Below are 22,982 nucleotides of genomic sequence, written 5' to 3'. Positions count from 1 at the left end.
TTACACACACACACACACACACACACACACACACACACACACACACACACACACACGTCTCCCCCATGGCCATAGTCCTGTGGGTGTTTGCAAGGTGCCACTTGTACTCCTACCTTTTCTTTCCTTCTGTTGTATATGTTTCTCTGTCTCACTTTTTTATTGCTCAAAATAACTTGTTGTCAATGTACCTCTCTCAACTCAAAGGTTCTGCAAAGTTCGCAACCAAATTAGCAAACTCTCTTGGACCTTTCCGCCACTTGGCTCACCTAACAGCATTAATGCTAAAAATAGGCTCTTTGCCGCTGCTTGCAAAAGACATAGGTTTGATTCCAAATGATACAGAAATTGCTTCCTTCTTAGCCTGGTTTTAATTTGCCTGTTAGGCAGGGTCGAAGCAGCCGGCCCCTTAACCGTGTCCGCATGCTCTGGGGTCATTTTGTACCCCCGGGGTTGTATTCTTCACATTTTAGAATACTTCAAGTAGGGTGTAGTATCTTTGCTTCAAGTATGAAGATCTCTTTGAAACTTTCAGTATTTCTCTAAAAATCATTTTGACAGACTGCTATGCAAAGCGTACGGATCGGATTAACGAGTTAATTTCCTCTTTGGAAGTGGTGGCACAGAGTTTCCCTCGTCACATGGATACAATAGTAAAACACGACATACGGGTTAAATGATCTAAAATGCCTTGAAAAAATGTAAAACGCTTACATTGTGTGTTTGGAAGACAACACTGGTAGGTCCTACTTCTTTTCTTTACCCTCTTTTATTCCTGTCTTCTGTGTGTCTTGTGTTTTCTTTGCTCTAAACTCTATATGAATGTTATTACACGGATGTGCTTCTTTTATGTTAGCAAATAAAACAAATAAAAGCAACCAAATTAACAAACTCTCATATACCCTCCCCCACCTTTCTGTCCACCAGTCATGCCCAGCTATCAGTGTTTACACTGTGGAGAATGTCGACTCAGCCCTAGACGCAGCCACACGCAGCTTCTGCAGTCAGGAAGTGGAGATGCGCAACGAGACCAACGAGGTGCACCTATCGAAACTGTTCCAGTGGTACCGCGCTGACTTTGGCGAGACCGAGGTGGATGTTCTGAAGTGAGTGGCACTCTTATGATCTCCACAGCTCTGCCATAAGCTGACAAATCCTTTTTTTCATTTTGGCGCCAAAATCTTTTATATTTGCTAAATCGAAAACCTGATCAGAGTGAAACTGTGACTAGTTTTTTGATAAATTAGAATTCAAATTTGGGAATCACTCTATTTTTAAATGGTTACGCTGACAAAATACCTCTTTTTCTCAAAACTGCTTTGAAGAAAAAAAGGCATCTTGTCAGCTTACAGCAGAGCTCCCCCCACCCTCCCTCCATCCCCATCGCCTTTTATTATATTTGCTGTTGTCAGTGATTTCTGTTTGTGATGTGTTATTGCTTTATTATTGTCTTGGTTTTACGCAGGTCTATTATAAAACAAGAGGGAGTGGGGAAGTGAAAAGGTGTTTGGGGGGGGGGTTGGAGGGGTCAGGACGTCAATAAAGTTTGTTTTGGTTTTCTCCCTGTTAAAGTAACCGATGTCTGTGATGTTATGGTTAGCCTTTTAAATGATGTTGACCTCAAATGTTGGGAGTTTGGTTCTCATTTGGGGAAATCTGCCTCTCTTCCTCCCCTCAACCTTTTTCTTTGTCTTTCTTTTTTCTTCTTTTTGCTCCACCTTCTCTTATTCCTCCTCATCCTCCTCCTACTTGAACTTTGACGTGCCGCTTAACCACCAGTCCCAGAATGACTAACAGTCTTGGGAACAGTACAGTGAAGTTTACTGTTTTCAATTTTGACTAGTCTCAATTCAAGTGATAGAATGTGTATTACAATTGAGACCAAAACTTAAGTTGCCATTATTGAAGTAGTTGAGCAGAAGAATAAGAACAAAATCTCAAATATATATGTCAAGATTTCAACCTGCAACCCAGCTCTTTATATTTTTTCCCCCTAAATGTTCTCTAATGTTATCCACTGCAGATACTGCCCATAGGGAGACACTATTATTACAGGATATTTTGCATAGTTTGATTGTAAAAATTTACTTTCAGCATTAAACAAATTTGCCATTGTTGCAGAGGGTGAGTGTTAAAACTTTGCTTTCAGTATTTAAATTTTTAAAAGTTTATCATTATTGCAGAGTTTGGACTTAAAATCTTTGCTTTCTTTCAGCTTTTTAAAAGTTTGTCATTATTGCAGAGTTAGGGTTAAAAACTTTGTTTTCAGCATTTTAAAAGTTTATAATTTCTTCCTCAGATGGATGATGCCGTACCTGAGCCAGTCTGAGCACGACCGCTGCAGCATCCTTATCCTCAAGCTGGAGAAGATGGGCCCTGTAGCGCTGCAGTACAAGAAATACGACTGGTCTATCAACAAGACGTGACCGAGACGCACTATAGAAACACCGTGACCCCTCCCCCCCTCCCTTTCTTTTCTTCGTGTTTTTCTCCAGCTACTCTCTGTTTACCTTGTTGGATGTTCAGATATATGTATTGTAATGTCATGAAATGAGTCGCTTGTTAGGTATATCTCCTCGTAAAACTTGTTGGGAATCGAACAATTTTTGCTTCTTTGGAAAATTCGTTTACCTAGTTGCAATGGGATTCCAGATATATGGAATAATTTGAAGAGAAGAAAGTGGAAGATTTCAAAATTTTGATGTCACAGACATAGTTGAAGCAGACTTAGGCTAGAGAGGTGAGCAGAGTAAGCTTGATTCCCCGTTTGGACTTCTCTTTTGACATCCACCCCTTGGCGCCCATATGACCGTATGCAGTTGCGAGTGCCGTAAAATCTTACTAAAACTAAAAAACGAAGACAGAGTGGGCTGAATCTCTTTCTTCCTCCCTCCTCACCAACCAAGTCAGTTGTGAGGCTATAACATTGTGTGAACAAAGTGAATGGATGTATTTAGTTATGTCCCTTGAATCATAGCCTGCTTGGACACTGTTTTGGTCAGTAAGGTACAGGGTAGGGACAGCTGGATCAGCTTTTACCTAACACATCGTCAACAAAACTTGGTCCTGGAGTAAGGGAAAATTGTACAAAAAGATGAGATAAGACGACAGTCCACCAACAGCTTTTTGCCCCCTGGTCTTCTTTGATATAATATCTGATCCTTCCTTGAAGTACTTCCACCTTTGACTTGTAATCGAAGCGACTCATTATTCTTTTCCAGGGAGGAGAAGAAAAGAAGAAGGTCCTATGTGAGGTTCCTTGCCTTTACAGTCAATGTGCTTTCCTCTGTCACACTCACTCAATGCTTTTCATTTTCTCTAAAATCATTGTTAGCTTTTCTGCCTTCAATAGGGTTTGAGCTGTTTTCTCTACCAGTTGATTGTTTATGTTATGACATGATGGTGGAAAAGTCAAGACTTATCACTACACAATGGAACTGAGGTTTATGCCCTCTCACTAATATCAAGGCAGTATTTCTGTATATTTAATTGGCTATGCACCGCCTTGTATATATATATATATATATAAATATATATTTACCCTTCATACCCTCAGCTTGATTATTTCCTTGTAACGCTTGCTGTTGGTAGCCCAACTAACACTTTTGTATAATATGTATGCCTTGTGTGTCTGCCGTCTCTCTGAGGTGCTTAATTGAACATTATACGTGAAAACATTATATAATCTGTGACATATCGGTAGAATGCAATTTTAATGTTGACTCGGTTTTCAGAAATTTTAGACAATATCATAGTTTTGGGGGGAAAACATTTTTTAAACGTTAGGATAGTGGTTATTTTCAGATGCAACTCGGTTGTCTAGTTTAAAGTCGTCTCACCTGTTCTTTTTCTTGTTTTAAAAAAATACTGAACCAGGTGTGTCAAAGTGTTGTATGTTGCACAGAGAGGGAATCCAGCTGGCCTCAGTTCTTAGTTTTGTAAACAAAAGGTGAACGTTAATTAAGACAAGAAAAAGATTTTTAAAAGAATCATAATTCCATTGCCAATTTTGCAACATTTTGTTTCAATTGTGCAATTCCACGGCTGTCCATTCTACAATTGATTTCAAATAAAACTTTGACATGCTTTCGCTCTGGCATCAAATTGAAGGTGGAAAATGTTGAGTCAGATTAAAGGAAAGTTTAGATAATGTCCTGAATTTCTGAAAGTCGACAGTCTTGATATTAACCTGGTTCTGCTGTATAGCATGCAAAAGAGCTTAAGTAATCCCTCTGTTTAGAGAAATGAGCCCATAGGTAGCAGAGTCCCTGCGTTTGTGTAAAATCTTTGTGTGAGTGTAAGTTGAGCGGGTTTAAAAAAAAATAATTCAGACTTTTGTCTTCATGAGATGAATTACTTTTGTAAGGGAGGTGTACATTTTCTCAGGGAGAGAGCTAGGTCTAAGCACATGGGGATCGGTTCTCTGTGTGATAATAAAGTCAAAACTGTTGAATGTTGAATTTGGGATGTTCAGGGATGTGATATAGTATCTGTGTGTTCTCATGAGGGGTTCTGACAAGTGCTTCTTTAGTGTGTGTGTGTTTGTGTTAGCGCACATGTGTGTGCATGGCTTGTTTTTAAAAAGTCACATTTGATTGTGTTCCATTATTTAAATTCTATTTTTTAGATAGTGTTCTTTGAATATTTCAACTCACGCTTGTTACTGGTTGAGAGCACACTATTCCTTCGAAAAATTTGGAACAGCGAGCTTCTGCTTGTTGTCAGCCTATCCAGTTCTGAATGACAACTTCTGTTGTTTTGATTTGTTTCAGGGTCCGTCTTATATGCTGTTTAGGAACTGCTACTCTTTACTATTTTCCTTGTTAAACTTAAGCACATTGATGGATGATTAGTCTTGTAATGTGAATTTCTAGCATTTTTTACTTTTTTGCTTGTTCTGTCGTAAAAGCACTGAACTTTTGGCGGGTTTTGGCTTTGATTGATGATGACAATGAGAGTGTTTTTAGTTAATTTTTTTGGAAGAAAACAAGACAGTTGAAAGGAAATGAGAATTCAAGTGCTGCTGTGAATGCGGTATGCATTAGTGTAAGTTGTTCAACAGTTTTTATTAGTATATTTTTATGCCCTTGTCTTGCATTTTTTCTTCTTCTAGATTTTGTTTACTGTGATGGATGACTGGAATGTTCAGTTATTTGCCCTGTGATCACTTTGTGTTCTACATACGGATAACTTGAGAACGACAGATGTACGCCATTGGCCGATATTTATAGTAACAGCCTTCTTGTTTGACGTCATTGAGGGATTCCCACTTTGTTGTCGTTCACGGTGGCAACACAACCGCAAAGTACTATTGCAGTATTTTCAAAGCCTGTAGCTTACAGTGGCGTGGTGGCGGAGTGGTTAGTGCGCTTGTCTCCAAAGCAGAAAGTCCAAGTTCGAGCCTCGGTTCGGCCACAGATTTTTTTTTTCAATTGTATGTTTTTTAAATCCATCAAAGTCACGACATTAAATGCTGGAGGGGATGGGGGAAAAAAATCTGTCGTGTTGCCACCGTGAACGACCACAAAGTGGGAATCCCTCAATGACGTCAAACAAGATGGCTGTTACTATAAATATCAGCCAATGGCGTACTCGTACATCTGTCGTTCTCAAGTTATCCACATGTCTTTGTGTTGATTGTCTTTTCATTTGCACTTTTTTCTGGAGCCGGTTGATGTTTCTGTTTTGAAAATGAATGTTGCCGGCTTTCATTCTTATCATCTTTGCTCTAACTTTAAATTTGATATTTGCTGAGAATTGATACATTCCTTGACACTAATTGTCCCCTGCTAATGCTAATTTCTTTTGTCTTTATTTACAGGAATGTTTTTGAGTTTAGAAGTAGGCAAACTGCAGGAGGAGATGTTTCTGGATTAGTGCAATAGAGAACTTTGTGTTGTGGTTTTCTTTAATATAAACAAGCGGGTGTTTTGTAGGCTTTGTTGTGTGGTTTGCCCCTTCCATTTCTCCTAATATTTTGATAGTTTATCTTGATCTCTTCCAGGCTGAATGCAGCCAATGCTTTGCTGACTTATAAACAAAAAAACTATTTTGCCAACTTTTAAAATCTTATTTTAAATATTGCTTTTTTAAAGATTCCGTCTTGTCAGGTCCAAAGAATGGCTCCTATACTTTACTCAGTACGTTCCATTTAAAAAAACAAAACAACCATCTTTCTTGTACTTGTGAAAGTTTCTTCAATTTTGTATTCTCATTTTATTTTTTCTTGTCTTCCCATCCCAAGTAAAGGGCTTTATTGTAACTGCTTCTAAGCAACAAGTTGTGTCTCTGACGTTTGGAGAGTATATTTTCTAGAAAATGTATGAACTGCTAATCATAAGACTCCATCATACCACATCACTTTTCCAAATGGCATGTGGCTGAGTCTTACATCAAGCAGTCAGTATGTTGTTTATTGTAGTTGTCTGATTGCTGTTTGCTGACACACCTTTTGCAAATGTTCAAACTTACTTTATCTGGTGGTACCAGCGTCTGAGGTGGAATGGTTAGGCTCTTTATGGTTGTATGCAGAAGATGTGGGTTTGGTTGTGGTACGGGGTAGTTTTTTATATTGTGTCTTTGCCTGTCTGCTGAATTCCACCAAGTTGGGATAGACCCAGACAGGCCCACTCGAAGCCACCAGCCTCGTAATGGATTTTCAGTGTGTCAGTGTGGGTATAAAATATCTAGAGATCTATTACATCCAGTAAAGTGAGGTTGGTGCCATGGTCAGTATCTGTCTCTGGCTGATGTGTCTGGTTTCTAATTTACCCACCATTTTATCTGTTGTCCAAGGAGATGTTACACAAGACGTGAGAGCTTTGCTGTTACTTGCCTCTTTGTTTGATGCTTCTTGCTACAAAGTAGGCTACATAAAGTGCATGCTGTAATAATATGCTATAGCACGCTTAGATCTACAGAGATGAAATGGCGTCTAGTCTTGTATAAGATGTACACGGTGCTATGCTTAATGAAAATCTGTTTGTGCTGCTCTGTTTAGCACTTTGAAGAACGGTATGTGAGTGTCTTACGTGAAGCTGCCTAGTTGGGATTCTTTTTACTTTATGCAAGTTTGAATGATTCTTTTTGTGTGCTTGTCTTTTTTGTAATTTTTAAAGTTATCTTGTTACTCTTGTTTCTTCATGCTCATTCGTTCTTTTATTTTCTTAGCAATTAATTAATTTTTTTTTTTGGGGGGGAGCTTTTTTCCATTTTTGCCATCTAGATAGAATGTAGTTTACAGATACTGAAGACCAACAGGATTTTGCAGACTTATCATTTGTGTAATATTTACAAGCTTACCATTTTTAAAAAAATACATTTTTCGAAAGAACACTTATGATTCAGTGTTTGTAACTTGATTTTATTTTAACTTTAACTTACAGTGGGATGGTTGGAGGATGCCTATTTCCTTACTCTCCCTGTTTTTTTGCATTCTGTCTTGCCCTTTTCCAGCTTTGATTGACCACTATTGTATCAATATGCTTACTCTACTCAAACAAATTCTTATTTGCAGGATGATAAAGTGTCAAGTCTAATGCAGTGATATACCTGAGGCAAAGTTCATGTGGCCGTTTCATTTGACCATGGTTTGCATACTGCAACAGTCATGAAGACTTTTTGATTGCTCTTTTTTCTTGTAATTTTCTACTCTCATCATCTTTATTGAGGACATTGACTGTATGAAATGCTTTGTTAATGTTTTTAACTTCATATATATCATACCTTGTTTTAATGATAAATTACAAAGGATGTACGTGAACATGTGACTGGTATTTTATTTTGTAATTGGAATGCTGAAAATTTGTCAAGAATAATAATGTGAGCTCTTTGGGCATTAATGAATAAAAAATATATTAAAAAATAATAGAAAAAACAGAATTTGTCTGTCCTTGTGGGGCATTTGGTTAAAAATGAGGACATCAACTATTAATGCATGTATTACTCCTAAAGTTACAACATATCGTGTATGATATAGTATTAGTATGGTTACAGAGGAATCCGCTTAGATTAAAATCTTTAGGACCACAAGATTTTCTTTGGTTTGTATGGGTTTTCGGTAAGGGGCGGCACAGCGCTCAATATTTGTTGATTACCTTCAACTGCTGGGTATACAGACTTTCGCAATGTTTTGAGGGTGGATATAAGAATCATCCTATGCAGAAATCATGATATTAATGGGTTGTTGATAGCAAAACTTTTGGTCATTTGTACCCAATGTGGCACCCTATTTTAAAAAAAATAAAAATTTTTATGTACAGATTAGAGGTGTTACAAGAGAGTAACAAAAAAGGAGGAGAGACAAGGACAATAGATGTTTGATAGGAAAGGAGGGAAGATAAGGATGATAGATGTTTGATAGGAAAGGAGGGAAGATAAGGACAATAGATGTTTGATAGGAAAGGAGGGAAGATAAGGATGATAGATGTTTGATAGGAAAGAAGGAGCAAACCACACAAGATCATCCTCCAACTATCCACAGGCTGAGAGGGTTACATTATCCAAGCAGAAAGACCGAGATACTCATAAAAATTCTCCCCACACAAGAATAGAACTCTGGTCTTCTGTGTACCCTCGTGAAGTGTTCAACCACTAGGTTAGGGTGTCCTAATTTCGACCGATGCCTATCTTCAACCATTCGTACACCCCCAACAGTTAAAAGCTACATGTATTAGTTTTCAGAAAATTAGTCTTGCTTTCTATTAAAATCCTGGCAAGTCATGTCGGGGAGATATGTGATCACCAGCATGGGAGGTAGACTTTGCTAGGCGTATTTTCCTGCGAGTAATGTACGTCAAATCACCGTGATTTCGTTTTTCAAGGTAGCGCGTTTTTGGGCAGACCCCATAATTTGGCAGCTATCAGTACTATCAGTACTTGAAAGAAAAGCCGAAAAAGTAAGTTTATTTTAATGAAAGGATTGATTTTTCCAGCTTAGTAATCATTTCTCTCAGTTTACATGATAATAAAAGTAAAAGCATTAATCCTTGCTTTTAAAGTCAGCGAGACTGGAAAAACAAAGTGGTAGAAGTTAGGAATAGGATTTTTGTGTTATTCCTAACTTCGACCGCAAGACATCCCAACGTGGTGATAAGGATAATAATAAAGCTACTGCTTGTGCTATTGCTGTTGTTGCTGCTGCTGCTGCTGCTGCTGCTGATAATGATGTTGATGAAATTTTGGTGGTTGTGCTATGACTGATGGGGTTTTTTTGATGATGGTGGTGGTGATGAAGATGATAATGATGAGGAGGAGCATGAGAGAGACGAGGAAGAGGAATTCAGTTTGGGGGGGGGGGTGATGAAGATGTCAAGGGGCTGCTGCTGCTTTGTTGATGATGTTATTGAAAGGCTGGACTAGTGATGAGACCTTAGTATCAGTGAGCTTATAGGCCCTATAAGAAAAAGAAGTGGTCTAAGAAAAGAGAAGTAGTCGGCATAGCCTAGCCCAGATCCTCGGCAAAAATTTGGTAAAAATCAAAGGTTTGGATCTTACCGGTCAATGTTAGGACAAACGGTCGAAGTTAGGCTTTGACATCGGTCGAAGTTAGGGAACTGTCGGTTGAAGTTAGGGAAACGTACCCGTCACATTCAAGTTCATGCAGTAAAAAACAAGTCCTATAAGGCAATAATATTTTTGCTCTAAACCAATCAGATGTGTCTCATTGCTGTAGATGTTATCTGAAAGGCTTAGCCCAATTGGTTGGCGAGTTCTACAGCAAAACAGCAGCCCACGAACTCCATCAGTCGAAGTTAGGGCACTCTACCCTACACCACAGACTGTTTAGTGCAAGCAAAGACAAGCATGTTGTCATGATAATGCTCATTTAGTTTTAGTGCTGGGAGGAATACCAGACAAGACAACAGAATAATAGAAACATCAAGAGGAACAGTGCAGAGGCAGAACTTGCCAGTCCTAACCAGTTTTCTTTTGGGGGGGGGGGGAAGAGTTGTTTTAGTTAGAGTATTACAGCACTTGCAACACAATAAGGTCATATGTGTCACAACGTGGTGGTATCAGGCGCTTGTCAATTTTTGGGTATGTAGAGTTATTGATATCATCTGAAAGCTTATTCTTTTTCCTTGCTTCCAATGAAAAAAATATTCACCTAGCTTGAATGAAAGTCGAGACATTTGTGATTGAAGAAGGTGGGGTAGCCTGGTGTCAGAGGTTAAATTGACGAGAAAATGGCCACCAAAGTTTGATAACTTCAATCGCTTAAGGGTTCTTGAAAACTGAAAATTACATATTTTATGCCTTTAAACAAGGTTTTTCTGTAAATTCACATGAAAATGTGTCCTCACATGAACATAAAATGGTGTTTAGCCCCCCCCCCCCCCCCAATTCCTATAAAAATTGCCAAACTGGTAGAAAAATACCCTATTCTTCGATTTCATTATTTTGACGAGCGCTTGATTCCACCACGATACCTCACATATAAGTGCGAAGCTTAGAGAATAACAAATACAAAAAAGGAGGAGGAGAGAAAAGGGTGTTTGATATGAAACAAGTAGCAAACCACATCAATATGAGCACCCGCCGCCAACCATACACTACTAACAGTATCCCAGCACCAGACAATGTGAAGAGGAGCCACCAGGGAGGTGCACTACTCAATCAACAAATACAATATCAACACAAAATCAAAGAAACAGAGGCAAAAATTGTGCATTAGTACAGTCTGTTGCCACTTTTACTTTTCTCAATCATCATGACCCAATGAATAAAAGAATTCTGTAATGCAAAGTGAAACTCATGCACTGCATCATGATCAGAGGAAACAGAGAGGAAACGAAGACAAGACCACACGATGATCATACTCAGCAATGTTTAGAATTTATTTACAAGAGGGACATTTTGGGGAGGAGGGATGGGGTGAAGGAAAAGAGACATTGTCACTTACAGTGGAACTTCATACACATACTAGACAAAGGCAGAGGGGGAAAAAAAGACAATCAAATGTGGGCAGTAAAATAGATTGCACGTCTTATTTACCACAAGAGGCCACAACTTGGGACTCTACAAGAAAAAACATCTTCATCAGTAATTTTGAAGAGGGGTGGGGGGGAAGAAAACAATCTCACTTGTGACAACCGACACTTCAAACATACCCGCAATCAAAACTCTCAATCAATCAATCACAACCCATGCTTTTTTCTTCTTACATTTACACACACAAACACCCATACAAGGAAATAGAACACATCATCATACAAGCATGGAAAGCAAAGCTTTCAGCCAAGCTTTTCATGAACGCAAACTATATACAAAAGTTCATTATTAGCATAAGTCAGTTCTAAAAAGACCAGGTTTCTTGATTCCTTCTACCATGAGCACACAAGGAGACAAATGAAAAGTTGAAAAATCAACTGGGTATTTTTTTTCTTCAGCAACCAAAACCCCCAAACCAGAAGAGAAAAAAGTTCCAGAACATGAGACTGTATTACTATTACATGAGCACTTCTACAGCTTGGTCCACCCAGCACGTCTCCCCAATTCCTTCCCATCCACACACCTCACTGGGCTTGCCAAACCAACAGCTGCACAAAACTGCCTGCATTTACTTTAACACTATCATTAAAAGAGATCTTTTAAAATGACTATAATAGATGATATTGCCTGAAATTTTTGAAATAGCAGGATCCTTGACAAACTGTGAGCCTCAGCAAAAAAACAACCCCACTATGACTAGTTGATACCTAGTAAACAACAAACCCCCACCCCCAAATTAAATAATTGAAATGAACTATCTCAACTATCTGTCCGCCCCAACAGTTTGACATGAGCGAGCAACAGTAAATGACTTTTTTTTTTAAACACGCCTCTACACAAGAGTTGTATGTTGGACACAATGAACTGTTCAAACAAAGAATAGATTTACATGTGCACAATAAGAAAAAATTACAAGATTTTTCTTTGACTGTCTTCAAAACCTTCTGCTATAAATCAGCATTAGTTTTTTTTCTAATCAGGAAAAGCATTTGAACTTTATTGCTGAACAACCCAGGTAGCATTACTATTACCAACAGTAAAAGTAATTATCAACATAATATTCAAAAGGAGCAGTGGTGAAACTCATCAGCCTGCACAATAAGCACTGCTGTCACATCATTGGGACAATATAACATCAAGACCACACTTTCTTACCCCCATTTCAACTCGTACATTATTCTTCTATTGCACTCATCAGAAATGTGCAACTTTTCAAAACTTGTCCTCTTTTTCTATCCACTTTAACCATATCTGTACGCCCTGGGGTCATTTTGTAAACCCGGGGTTGTATCCTTCACATTTTAGAATACTTCTAGTACGAAAATCTCTTTGAAACTTTCAGTATTTCTCCAAAAATCATTTTGACAGACTGCTATGCAAAGTGTACAGATCGGATTAACGAGTAAATTTCCTCTTTGGAAATTGGGGCACAGAGTCCCCCACGTCGTATGGATACGATAGTAAAACACAATGTACGGAAAGGGTTAACAGCGAGGCCAGCCATTTTAGCAACTTTTAAAATAACCATTAAACCAACAACAAAAATCTGGTTAGCAGGTTAGCCCGCTTGTTTCAGTAACAAAATACATTTCAATTCATCGAATTATTGTATTTTGATCGGCACTCAATTTCTTTTTAAGTTTTAAAAAATTTTGCCGCTGCTGTTGCTGCATTTCTGTTTAAAACTACTGGTATGATCTGCACCTTGAAACAGAATTCTAGTTCTCTCTGTCTGTGGCAAGTCAAATAGATTCATCTGGATCTAAGAACTATCTTGAGTGGACTCTAGATACCAAGTCATTTTCGAGTCCCGGGATAATGAACAAAGAGAGTAAGATTCGATCAGAACTTAATAACAGTGAAATGTCCGTTACCGCTAAGCATGGTTTGGATCGAGAAAACATGATTTGGCTGTAGTAAGAAGGCAAAAGTCAGGACAATAGACACCTGTTTTGGTCCAAGGTGAATTTTAACAAAAGAATAACATAATGTTCATCTTTGTCCTCAAGAGGCCTCAAAAGGCAACATTTACCCCCCATGAACTAGATCAGCATCAAATCCTCACTATCCAGGAATATACCATAATGGAGCACAAAGACCGCACTAGGCCAATTATTTTTAAAGCTTCCATTTATAGAGATGGTACTTTCAGGACACAAAATTTAATGCCATTGAGTAAAAAAAAACAAAAAAACAAGGCATTTTGAATTTTCATTTCTCACTGCATCAGAAGCACACATTTTGGCAAACTGCTTAATTAAAAAAAAAAAAAAAAAACTGCACTGGTTCACAGAACAAAATCGTAAACAATATGCAATAGAAAATACTGATCTTCTTAAAATCTAAAAAATCACAGCATGAGAGAAAATGTCTCATTATGTCCACAAGGCATTACAATTGTACATCTTAAGTACCATACAAGACAATCTGACCAGCAACACTGCAGCATGAGTTATTCGGGAAAATAGGAGATAAACTCTACGGAGTAGACGCAGCTCTGCGCTGTAGACAAGTCTCTACAGCTTCACCTAATGTCTTGGCAGAATGTCATGGTATTGACTGCCTTAAAGAGAGAAAAGTGCTTTTAACTGACATTGCTGTACTGCTTTCACCACCCTTTTCCTCTGAGAATTCTATTTGTGTTCTAATTGTACACTCCAAAGTATGAGCTTGTTTAAAAAACAACAACGTGATACAAGCATTTTATTGTCATTATTATTTTGTTTTCAACAAAATGGTACTAAAGGCATTTATCACTATTATTATTCTCATTAAATCATTATTATTATTACTAAAAGGCAAAGCCATGCACAGAAAATCCAATAGATAAAGATACTGAAAGCATCACGAAAACAAACTTAAGGTGAAAAAGTTACTTCAGACCCACAATCACTGTTAAGTGTAATACATTGGGTTACACTCAGTCCCTTCATAACTTCAGTCAAGACTCAATTTTTTTTCCTCCCACAGCAAGCCCTGTGTGTGTATAAGACTGCTGTTCAGAAGGAAAAACCCCCCTCAAAAACATGTAAACAAGCCACCTTTTTGTATTACAGTATTATGATGTGCACTACTCGTAAATCTGTAGCAGCCCTTCCACTCACGGAAAAGCATTGTCTAACTAAGGGAAAAAACAATTTGTCGCAGCGCCCTACCTCCCATACAACTCACTTCTATCCTTCTTTAAAAAGAAAAGAGAAATTGATGGCAATAAATAACCAATGTCACCATTATTTTGTATTTGACAATGTAAGAGAGAGGACCATAAAATACTTCGTCAAAATGCGGCTCAAATCAGAGCTTCAAGTCACAAAACCACTCAAATCGAAAAAAAAATGCAATAGAACCACCACCCACCCCCCCTCCTTTAAGATAGCCATAAAAAGTGTGTTCTCTTCTCCATTGAAAAGTACCAACTTGGCAAAATTCATTGACTTTATACTTGATTTTAACTGGATGTGTCATTCAGTCTTATCATACGATAATAAAGTGTGTAGTATTAGTAAGATTGACATTACTTGCCAGAAGGAAGCCTTAGCTGACAAGTAGGCCTACAACACAACACAACTCCCCCCCCCCCCCCCCCACACACACACACCACCACCACCCATTCTTGATTCTTGCCCTAAATACACTATAAAAAGATGTGTGTATACTGCGTAGTATTAATGGGTGAGCTCAGATGTTTACATTTGCAAGTTCGAAACTAAGAGTTCACATGTTGGCTACATTGCATGACAAATAGTTCTGCCAGCAAGGCTAGAGATTAATTGTAAGGAACATGAAATCATACAACAAAACGAAAAGAAACCACAACATTCATCTCAGATTTCACAAAAGATCTTGACATTCAAAAAGAGATAATGCTCCAAGACGTTTCAAAAACATGAAATTATGATCAATGATAGCCAAAAAAAACAAAAACAAAAAAACAACAACCAGAAACAAAAGGAGATATTACCAACAGTGAACTTAGAAAAGATTTCAGCTAGCCATCACAAAATGTTTTCTTGCATCCTCACAAAAGTATGGCACAAATTATAGAAGCTACAATACAAAACCCCCCCTTCCAAAAAAAAAGGCAAATAATCACATAATGGTCAACATACTAGATCAAGAAACACAGTCAACAAAATCAGTCAACAAACAGAGTGGCATTACAACTCTCTCAAGAAAACCAGCACCTAGAAATACAGAGAACAAAAGCAACATCTCTGTGCAACAGTTCTACGATACAGCAAAGTTCTCCCTGTGAGATTGATGACAGAGACTTTGTCTTCGTGAGGGATCATAAAATTGCCAGACAACTCCAAACTGATAGTTTCCTTCTCCAACTTGGTAGTCACTGTAATACATTTTTTGTGTGTGTGTTTTTTTCCCCTATATCAGCATTTAATAGATTACAACAAGGTTGATGTGATTTTCTTAAAGTGCATCTGAACTAGCGGAATTCACAAAAATACAGAACTAGATTCAACAAAATTCACACCCCTACCAATGGGGGTTATCTCTTTTACCTACATTTTAACCAGAAAACACTGAGAGAGAAACTTGCATTTTGGATGACATAAAGGAAGAAAGAAGATAAAGTACCACCATCAGAGCTCCAGCAGAGTTTCTGATTCAGCAACAAAGTGAAATGGAAGTGTGGCAACCGTGATAAGACCAACTGATCATTCAGGAGAATACAGTGGCCAGTGATGTTCCATTAAAAAGAAACAAAACAATAACAACATTAGACTTTTTTCCCCAAAGAAACAAAAACAGAAGGGAACGGTCTTCTCAAAACACCTTTTTCTGCTTATTAAAGATAACACAGAATTTCACTGTCTTCATATAAAGAAAAATTAGCCTGCATACCACCTAGCAAGGAATGGTAGAGTTGTAAAAAAAAACCAAAAAAAACTTAAAACTCCAGTCTCAACACAACAGAAATGCTACAGCAAATCTAAAAAGAGTCATCACACTTCCATTTCACTTCAAGGACAAAGCTTATACGTGAGTTGACACACAGACCAGAAATATAACAGTACAAGTGTTGTTATCCTATAGCACATAAATTAGCAGGAGGCACTATCTCAGAAGTTAAGCAAAGGGTTCCCTAATCTCCAACCATGACAAAAGCAAAAACCAACACATTCAATCCGGGAGTTAAAATACAAAAGAAAGTGGTAGGAAGGGGAACACTGTAGTTTTGGCGGCCACTATCTGAGGTACATATGTAAGCAGCCCAGCGCACTTGCCGTCAGACCAACAAGACCTATGTAAGTGCTTCTCTGACTCACAGTATGGATACCAATATATTTAGAGCCCAAGCAATTCACATCCACAAATAAATTTTCATTTCTGACAGAGACATTAAGAAGAGCAACCAGCCATTTGGCAATTCCAATATACCACTATTGAACTATCGAGAAGAAAAGGCAAAAGCTACATGACAACTTGTTACCTCAAAATTTACTGATAGGTTCATTTCATAATTTTTTCAGGTAAATACAAAAACCCAGCATCACATTTTAAAAAAACTCTGAATATCACGGGTTACTTGTAGGGTACACCAACCTTTGTCAGCGACATTAATAAACCGTATACTCATCCAGACACCAATGCTTGAAACTGTTTCAAAAGCTTAAAAAACGGTTTGGTGAATACCACACATTTTGAGAGGTAAAACTTCTTTCTGGGTTCATTAATGAGAGAAACATGCAAAGGTTATTTCAAATCTCCTTTTCAAAGTAAGTCAATACAACCAGTCTGCATCTTTAACTCACCATAACTTATACTGCAAACCTTTATGTCTAATTTTCTATGCTAGAATCACCCCCATGGCAAGTGTTACAAAAAACTAAAATTCACAACAACGATGCAGATACATTCACTCACACATATTATGCAGTGCAGTCAAGTAAGGATAAAGAAAAGAAAAAAAATTAAAAATAAATTTTTTTTTTGTGAAACACCTACTAGGTCCACACCCAAAAGCAGCTTGCAGAGACTGATGGCACCTTCACACAGAAGCACTCAGCAGGGAATAGACACGGGGGACCATTGGCAGGGAACACACACGAGGGACCAGAACATTTGAAAAAATGAAGACAAAAGTTCAGGTCTACATTTCAGAAAGAAAAGCACCAAACAAAAAGAACATCTACTAAATGCAGTTGAACATTTCTGGCTAGTTCCACACCGGCCCTGATATGAAATCAGTCTGAGACTTCCTATTTAAAAAATGATTGCAATCCAAGTGTTCTCAGGGGGTTTGGGGGGGGGCAGAGGGGAAGGAAGGGAGAAGAAAAAGAAAAAAAACAAAGCAAGGTGGGTAAACACTGAACAGTAAGAATTTGGTAAATGCACTGAAAAACGGCAGCATCTTCCCAAGGACGGACATACAAAATTTTAAAGACGCAATGTGGATAAAAGACAATCACATGTGATCATGTTGTCACCCTTCACTTCCCAATAACAGAAAGATTTTTGTGCGTGATCTGAATTGTCATTTTGGATAGGAATGGAAATAGGACATTACCTGATTTGTAATGAAAACTAGACAAAAATTTATTATAACTTTAACAACACCATTTCTAATTAACATTCCACTTGACTTCTCACCAAAGTATGTGAGAGCTAGTCCTTTGTCATGCATGAAATGTCATAGTCATGATAACAAAGAAACGGACACCTTATAAAGCGAGATGCCTTTATATCTTTGTTATGATAAATTCATTAGTTTTCTTCAATTCCCAGTTCTATTTTAAGAGCAGTTTAGTCACAGAATAGACAGGAAACATGAAATAATGATGCAGAATACATAATCAACCCTTCAAAAAAACAAAACAAAAACAAAAACAAAGAAAAAAAAATACAATGTTTTGTTCCTCTCCTTCAACATATTCTTTCCTCTCTCATTCTTTAAAGCACAGAGTTCATTTAAAAAAAAATGCTTTTCACTGTTGAGAAAAGGAATTGGAGCAGCAATTATTTATTTAGTTAAACGGAGTTAATGCTAACGTGAGTCTGAATAATATGCAAGGTCCATAAGACCAATGAACTGAAAATACAACACTACTATTTACCATCACAACCGAGACCCGAGGCTAAGGAGGTCAAATGTTGTATCACAAGTGGACACTCGCAACAGCAGCAGCGTCCCCCTCTCACCAACCACACAGTGCAAAACACATCAAAGCACACAAACTGTTTCACACTCTAGGCTTTCACAGAAAAAGACTTTTTGTGCACCCTTTTAAACTAAGAGTTTTCTGGAGACATAATAACAGTAACAGAACTAGTACAGCAGTCTCATGCATTGCGAGAAAAAACCCTGCAACTTACACACACGTACATACTCTAGGGCTCCAGCTTCAATAGTGAACACTTTCTAAATCATAACAACTTCTGGATCACCATGCTCCCAGCAAACCCCTTCGTTGCCAGGTGGTGCCAGTTCCTACTGTCAGCATTTATCTTCGACTTAGCTTGTTAGCCAAGGCAGCAGTCTAGTCAGTCTCAGTGTCAGTGTAAAAACTTGCTGTCTGGTTCTGGTCCTCCCATATTCTGACCCCAAGTCTTCAATTGTGTCACCTTCTTCATACCCTTATTTCCAAAAAAAACCATAATTTCAAACAACTAGCCCATCTAGGTCAAAAAGTGAAATTTGCTAGATTTCCCCCCCGTCATTTTGGTGTTTAAATTTTGCAAGAGAACTTTAATTTGTAAGACTAGACCTGTGTTTATCAATCACTTGCAAACCTTGCAGTAAAATAATACAAGCAAATTTGGTACTCATATGCCCATTTTTTATTCCCCAAAAGGAATCCACAATGTGCTAGTGGCTAAATCTCCATATAGAAAAATTTGAGTCAGATGATTAGAGGGACATACATGATGTTAATGCCTTATACACAACTAGGAGCGGCAAATTTTGCCTACTTTTGTATCATCCATGGTAGGGCACAAAGCTAAAACTTACACATTTTCATGATGTACCATGTTCTTCATAAGGCAACAAAGGGGTTAAAGCAAAACTTTCTGATTCCAGTCAACAAAGTTACAAAACTTTTATATAAAATTTGTGGTGAAAAGCTAGTTGTATCAGAAAAGAAATATTGTTGTCTTAACTTGCAATGCAATTGACTTAAACAATGAAAACACTTGTAGAGGGCCAAACAAAGGTTTACCTCCGAAAAGCCTCCACTTGTAATGTTAGAAAAGGAGAATGCTGACCTTCATAATACTTTTAGGGGAGTGGAACCTTTCGGAACTGGACAATTTTGGGTCAGATTATGGTACCTGGGCTACATGCACAAGTATCAAACTAGCTATTAGAAACTTGGGAGAGCGCATTTTAACTTTAAGTGTCTACAAAATACGGCACATTTAAAAAAAAGGAACTTTGTCATGTAGAACCGTATGTAAATATTGATCACATTGTTGAAAACAGTACCTTGTCCTCAAAATTTAACAGTAAAAAAAAGCTTACTCTGGGCTCAAACAAAATTCAACAACTTCATGAGCCTTCCTCTCAGGATATACTAGCTTTCTAATCCCCAGAATCCTCCAAAATCAAACATGTTTGCTGTTCTAGGTCATGAATCCGTCTGATGAAAACTGCCGATCCAAAGGCTACTGCGCATTGCCAGGTCAGATCTTTCGTTTGCGCACAGAATGGAACAGACCCTAATGGACTACTAGGTCAAATTAGATTAACCAAAGTAGGTCTACACAAAATGTGGCTCTTCAACGTGCAGACTTTTGAGTCATACAGGTCTCCCAGCTGTTTAACCCTCAAAATTGTTTCCAATTGCACTCACTTCTATAAAGCCTCTACAAAATTCACCTTTCAAATAACACACCCATAGGCATGTTGTCTTCGTATACAATTTACAAACACGATCCATATACCCCTCAAAGTGCAGACATTGTGAAACAAACTACATCTTTGTACATCACAGCCTTTAAACACATGACATGATAATCTCAAACAGCTAAACAAAACAGCTCACACCGTTGTACGTGTTACAAAAAAAATATCTGTATAACATTAAGCACCTCATTGTGCCACCATACCACTTTCATTTGAAAAAAAAAAAGGCATATGTTGCCAGAATGAGCTGTAAGCAGAAAATTGCTCTAAATAGAAGAGTCTTCACATACGAAGAGTTGTAGAATTTAAGAACAATGTAGGCACACAATTATTAAATTCCTTTGGCTTAAACAGTTTTATAAGACATTCAAATGAAAATGAACTATTTCTAATTAGCATTTGTAACAAAATGAATGGTCCGAACTTCGCACAAGAGGAAGAGCAACCCCCAAAAAATCACTTAGGTCTTGAGCAACAGTTAATGCAGCTTGAAATGTCATTTCGCTTATTTGAAAAAGATCTATAGGACCCTTTCCTAATTTTACAAGTTCTGCATGCTCTGTAACCAACATTACTACATTCCTAATTCAGCGGGCATAAAAACACGAGGTCCGATCGACTATATGATAATCTTCTCTTTCAGCATTTACCTTCAAATCAAACCAAGCCAAACAGCGTTCCCCATGGTGTGAACACTGGCGATGACAATTTCTTCAACTCAAAAGGGTAAAAGTAAACTTGACCCATCCATACATAACTCGTTTGACACCCCCCCCCCCCCACACACACACACACACATTCCAAAGTTCCACTCTCAGCAGGAGCTACATTTGGGTCACCAAGACAACAGTCACAAAAGACACTTGAACTTATTTTGAGAATGCGGTTCCAAATTTACTTTTACCCCCAAAGGCCACACTCAAATACAGTGAAACCATTTTGCATCCGAATCAGATTAAAGAACTACTAGTTGTTCAGTAAATCTTTATCTTATGACAACAAGTGACAATTTTTTACTTTTACAAGTGTGCACACACTTTTCACAAAACCTAGCCCACGGCTGCAACTCAATATCTATTGATTACTTCATATTTACACAGCTGTGTTCTCTAAAAGTCAAAACTTGTTTTACCAAAAAAATGGGTTATATTCTTTTACAGCTGAGACAAATTCTAAACAAGAAAGGCATCTACAGTGGTGTCCATCTAACAGCTGCCCCCTTGGGGAGCAAGCTTAGGTTGCTCTTGGGCGGAGGTTGCTGCTAACTGAATTTTCAAAGGGGGAAGGAAGGGGGTAATGCAAACTACCCCCCCCCCCCCCCCCACGCATGCTCACGAATCCTAATTGCAGGATGGGACGATGTTGTTAGTTCAAAAAGCGATAGATTTAACCTAGGCAGCATCAATAGCCGATGTTTTACCAGATCTTGTCCTTTGAAGTGAGCTGATGCTTTATCGCAGCAGTCATGTTACCCACAGCGACCAAGATTTTTCCACTCTGAAGGAAGGTGGACCTCGGCAGGAGGGTGTGAACTGTGCTCATATACTAAATTTTTTGCCCCTAGCACATGTTGTCGTGGTATTGACTAGTTAAGGAGGATGCATGGACATTGTAATTATTGGTCAGTCTTGGTGTTCACGTTTTTTGAATGAGAAACAGGTTTTTTGTCAGTTAATTAGAAGAAAAGGCTGCTGTTAATAAGGGTTACTTAAACTTAAACAGAAAAATTCTGTTACAAGAGGATAGGTTACTGTTGGGCAGAGGTTGCTGTTAAGTGGACACCACTGTAATTAGAGGCTTACCAAGACAAAAGTAAGCACCAGGTGCAATATGACAGACTCAGGCAGTAACATAAAACACGTCCATTAATTCCAGCCTAGTTACGTTAAGAGTAATTTGGGTTCTTGTACAACACAGCAGATTTCTTACGAGAGCCACCAGCATGTTGCATGAACATACCACAAATCTAATCCAATCAGCTTCAAAGAGAAGGAACATTTCATAACTGCAAAAACCCTGTTTAGAAACAGTCCAACACTGAAAGAAATTTGAACGAACAAATGATGAATTCTTAACATGCCAGGCCAGGCTTCACCTTTGATACACGTACAAAATGACGCACGATAATTGAAAACATTTCTTCGAACACATTGGATTAAATGACATAAAAGTGCCGGTATCCTCTCGATAGACACGACCTGCAGTAACACAACAACAGCACAACGTGGTGGTGTACTTTAGAAGACTCAGCTAGGCTTGAGGCTTGCGTACATCAATGCTAATTTTTTTTTTGTCTTGTGGTTGGACTGCTGGCGACAGAAGACAGAGGAAGCATCTGTCTTACAGGCCATGTTGAACAGACTGGAGTGGCCTGGACATGGCTCAAGGCTTCTCAGGCCAACCCAGTCTGTCAAACCAGTCTCTGTGGAGCGTTGCCAAGAGCAGAAAGCTCCCTTTTAGCCAGGACCCCCAGCAAGGACATGGACGCTCCACCTCTAGTACAGCGAGCCAACCACCCGAGAGAACACAGTGGATTTACTGGTAAGGGTTCTGGAGTTTCAAGTACTGAAAAAGAATACAAAACATTTTATTTCCCCTTTCTCCTTGAGAAAAATGACCATATAATTACACAAATGACAAACTTTGCCAAACCATTTTCAACAAAACCATATTTTCGACACATGCTCCAAATAAGCATTTTGAAAGTTGCAATTCTAAATGACCAGCATTACAAAAAAAAAAGATGCAAGTGACAACAACACCCCCCCCCCCAACTTCCTAAATGTTTTTTTAACGGATTACACACATACATTTTCTAAGTCCATTTGTAACATTATGTGGGCCGAATTAACTTAGAACCCCTTTCAAAATACTTCAAGTAGATGTGAGTTATCAGTGAGATTAAGAATTTCATTAAGAAGCACATTCAGAACAAATGCAAAATACAAAAACTAAAACTGAAAGGATTGATGAAAGAATACTTGTTCTTATAAATGATTGTGTATTGGCTGTAAAGTCCCCTCTACACAATTTACTGTATATCCCTCTCTCTTTCAGCATTACATTGCATTCGCTCACTTTTGTTTTGATGTTCTCAAGTAAAGACTGCCCTGGCCACTTTTCCCACAGT

General features: G+C 38.2%; 2 protein-coding genes across 3 annotated transcripts in view; one reads left to right on the top strand and one right to left on the bottom strand.

Moving 5' to 3' along the window:
* The window catches only part of LOC101862525, a 37,863-nt gene extending 35,195 nt beyond the window's left edge, over positions 1-2,668 (top strand). Inside the window, exons 5-6 of the mRNA XM_005105644.3 lie at positions 925-1,103; positions 2,297-2,668. Of these exons, the coding sequence (XP_005105701.1) occupies positions 925-1,103; positions 2,297-2,423 (306 nt within the window). The 3' untranslated portion in view covers positions 2,424-2,668. The remainder of the gene's footprint in view (positions 1-924; positions 1,104-2,296) is intronic.
* A 7,993-nt stretch (positions 2,669-10,661) lies between these two features.
* Positions 10,662-22,982, bottom strand: part of LOC101862134 (leucine-rich repeat protein SHOC-2) — a 44,244-nt gene continuing 31,923 nt past the window's right edge. For both annotated transcript variants that reach the window (XM_035971696.1, XM_005105643.3), the window contains exon 17: positions 10,662-22,417. In XM_035971696.1, the coding sequence (XP_035827589.1) occupies positions 22,388-22,417 (30 nt within the window). In that variant the 3' untranslated portion in view covers positions 10,662-22,387. The remainder of the gene's footprint in view (positions 22,418-22,982) is intronic.

This window comes from Aplysia californica, unplaced genomic scaffold (genome assembly GCF_000002075.1).
Source record: "Aplysia californica isolate F4 #8 unplaced genomic scaffold, AplCal3.0 scaffold00483, whole genome shotgun sequence".
Classification (NCBI taxonomy): domain Eukaryota; kingdom Metazoa; phylum Mollusca; class Gastropoda; order Aplysiida; family Aplysiidae; genus Aplysia; species Aplysia californica.
Note: the sequence above shows the minus strand (reverse complement) of the source record. Positions and strands in the feature narration are given on the sequence as shown.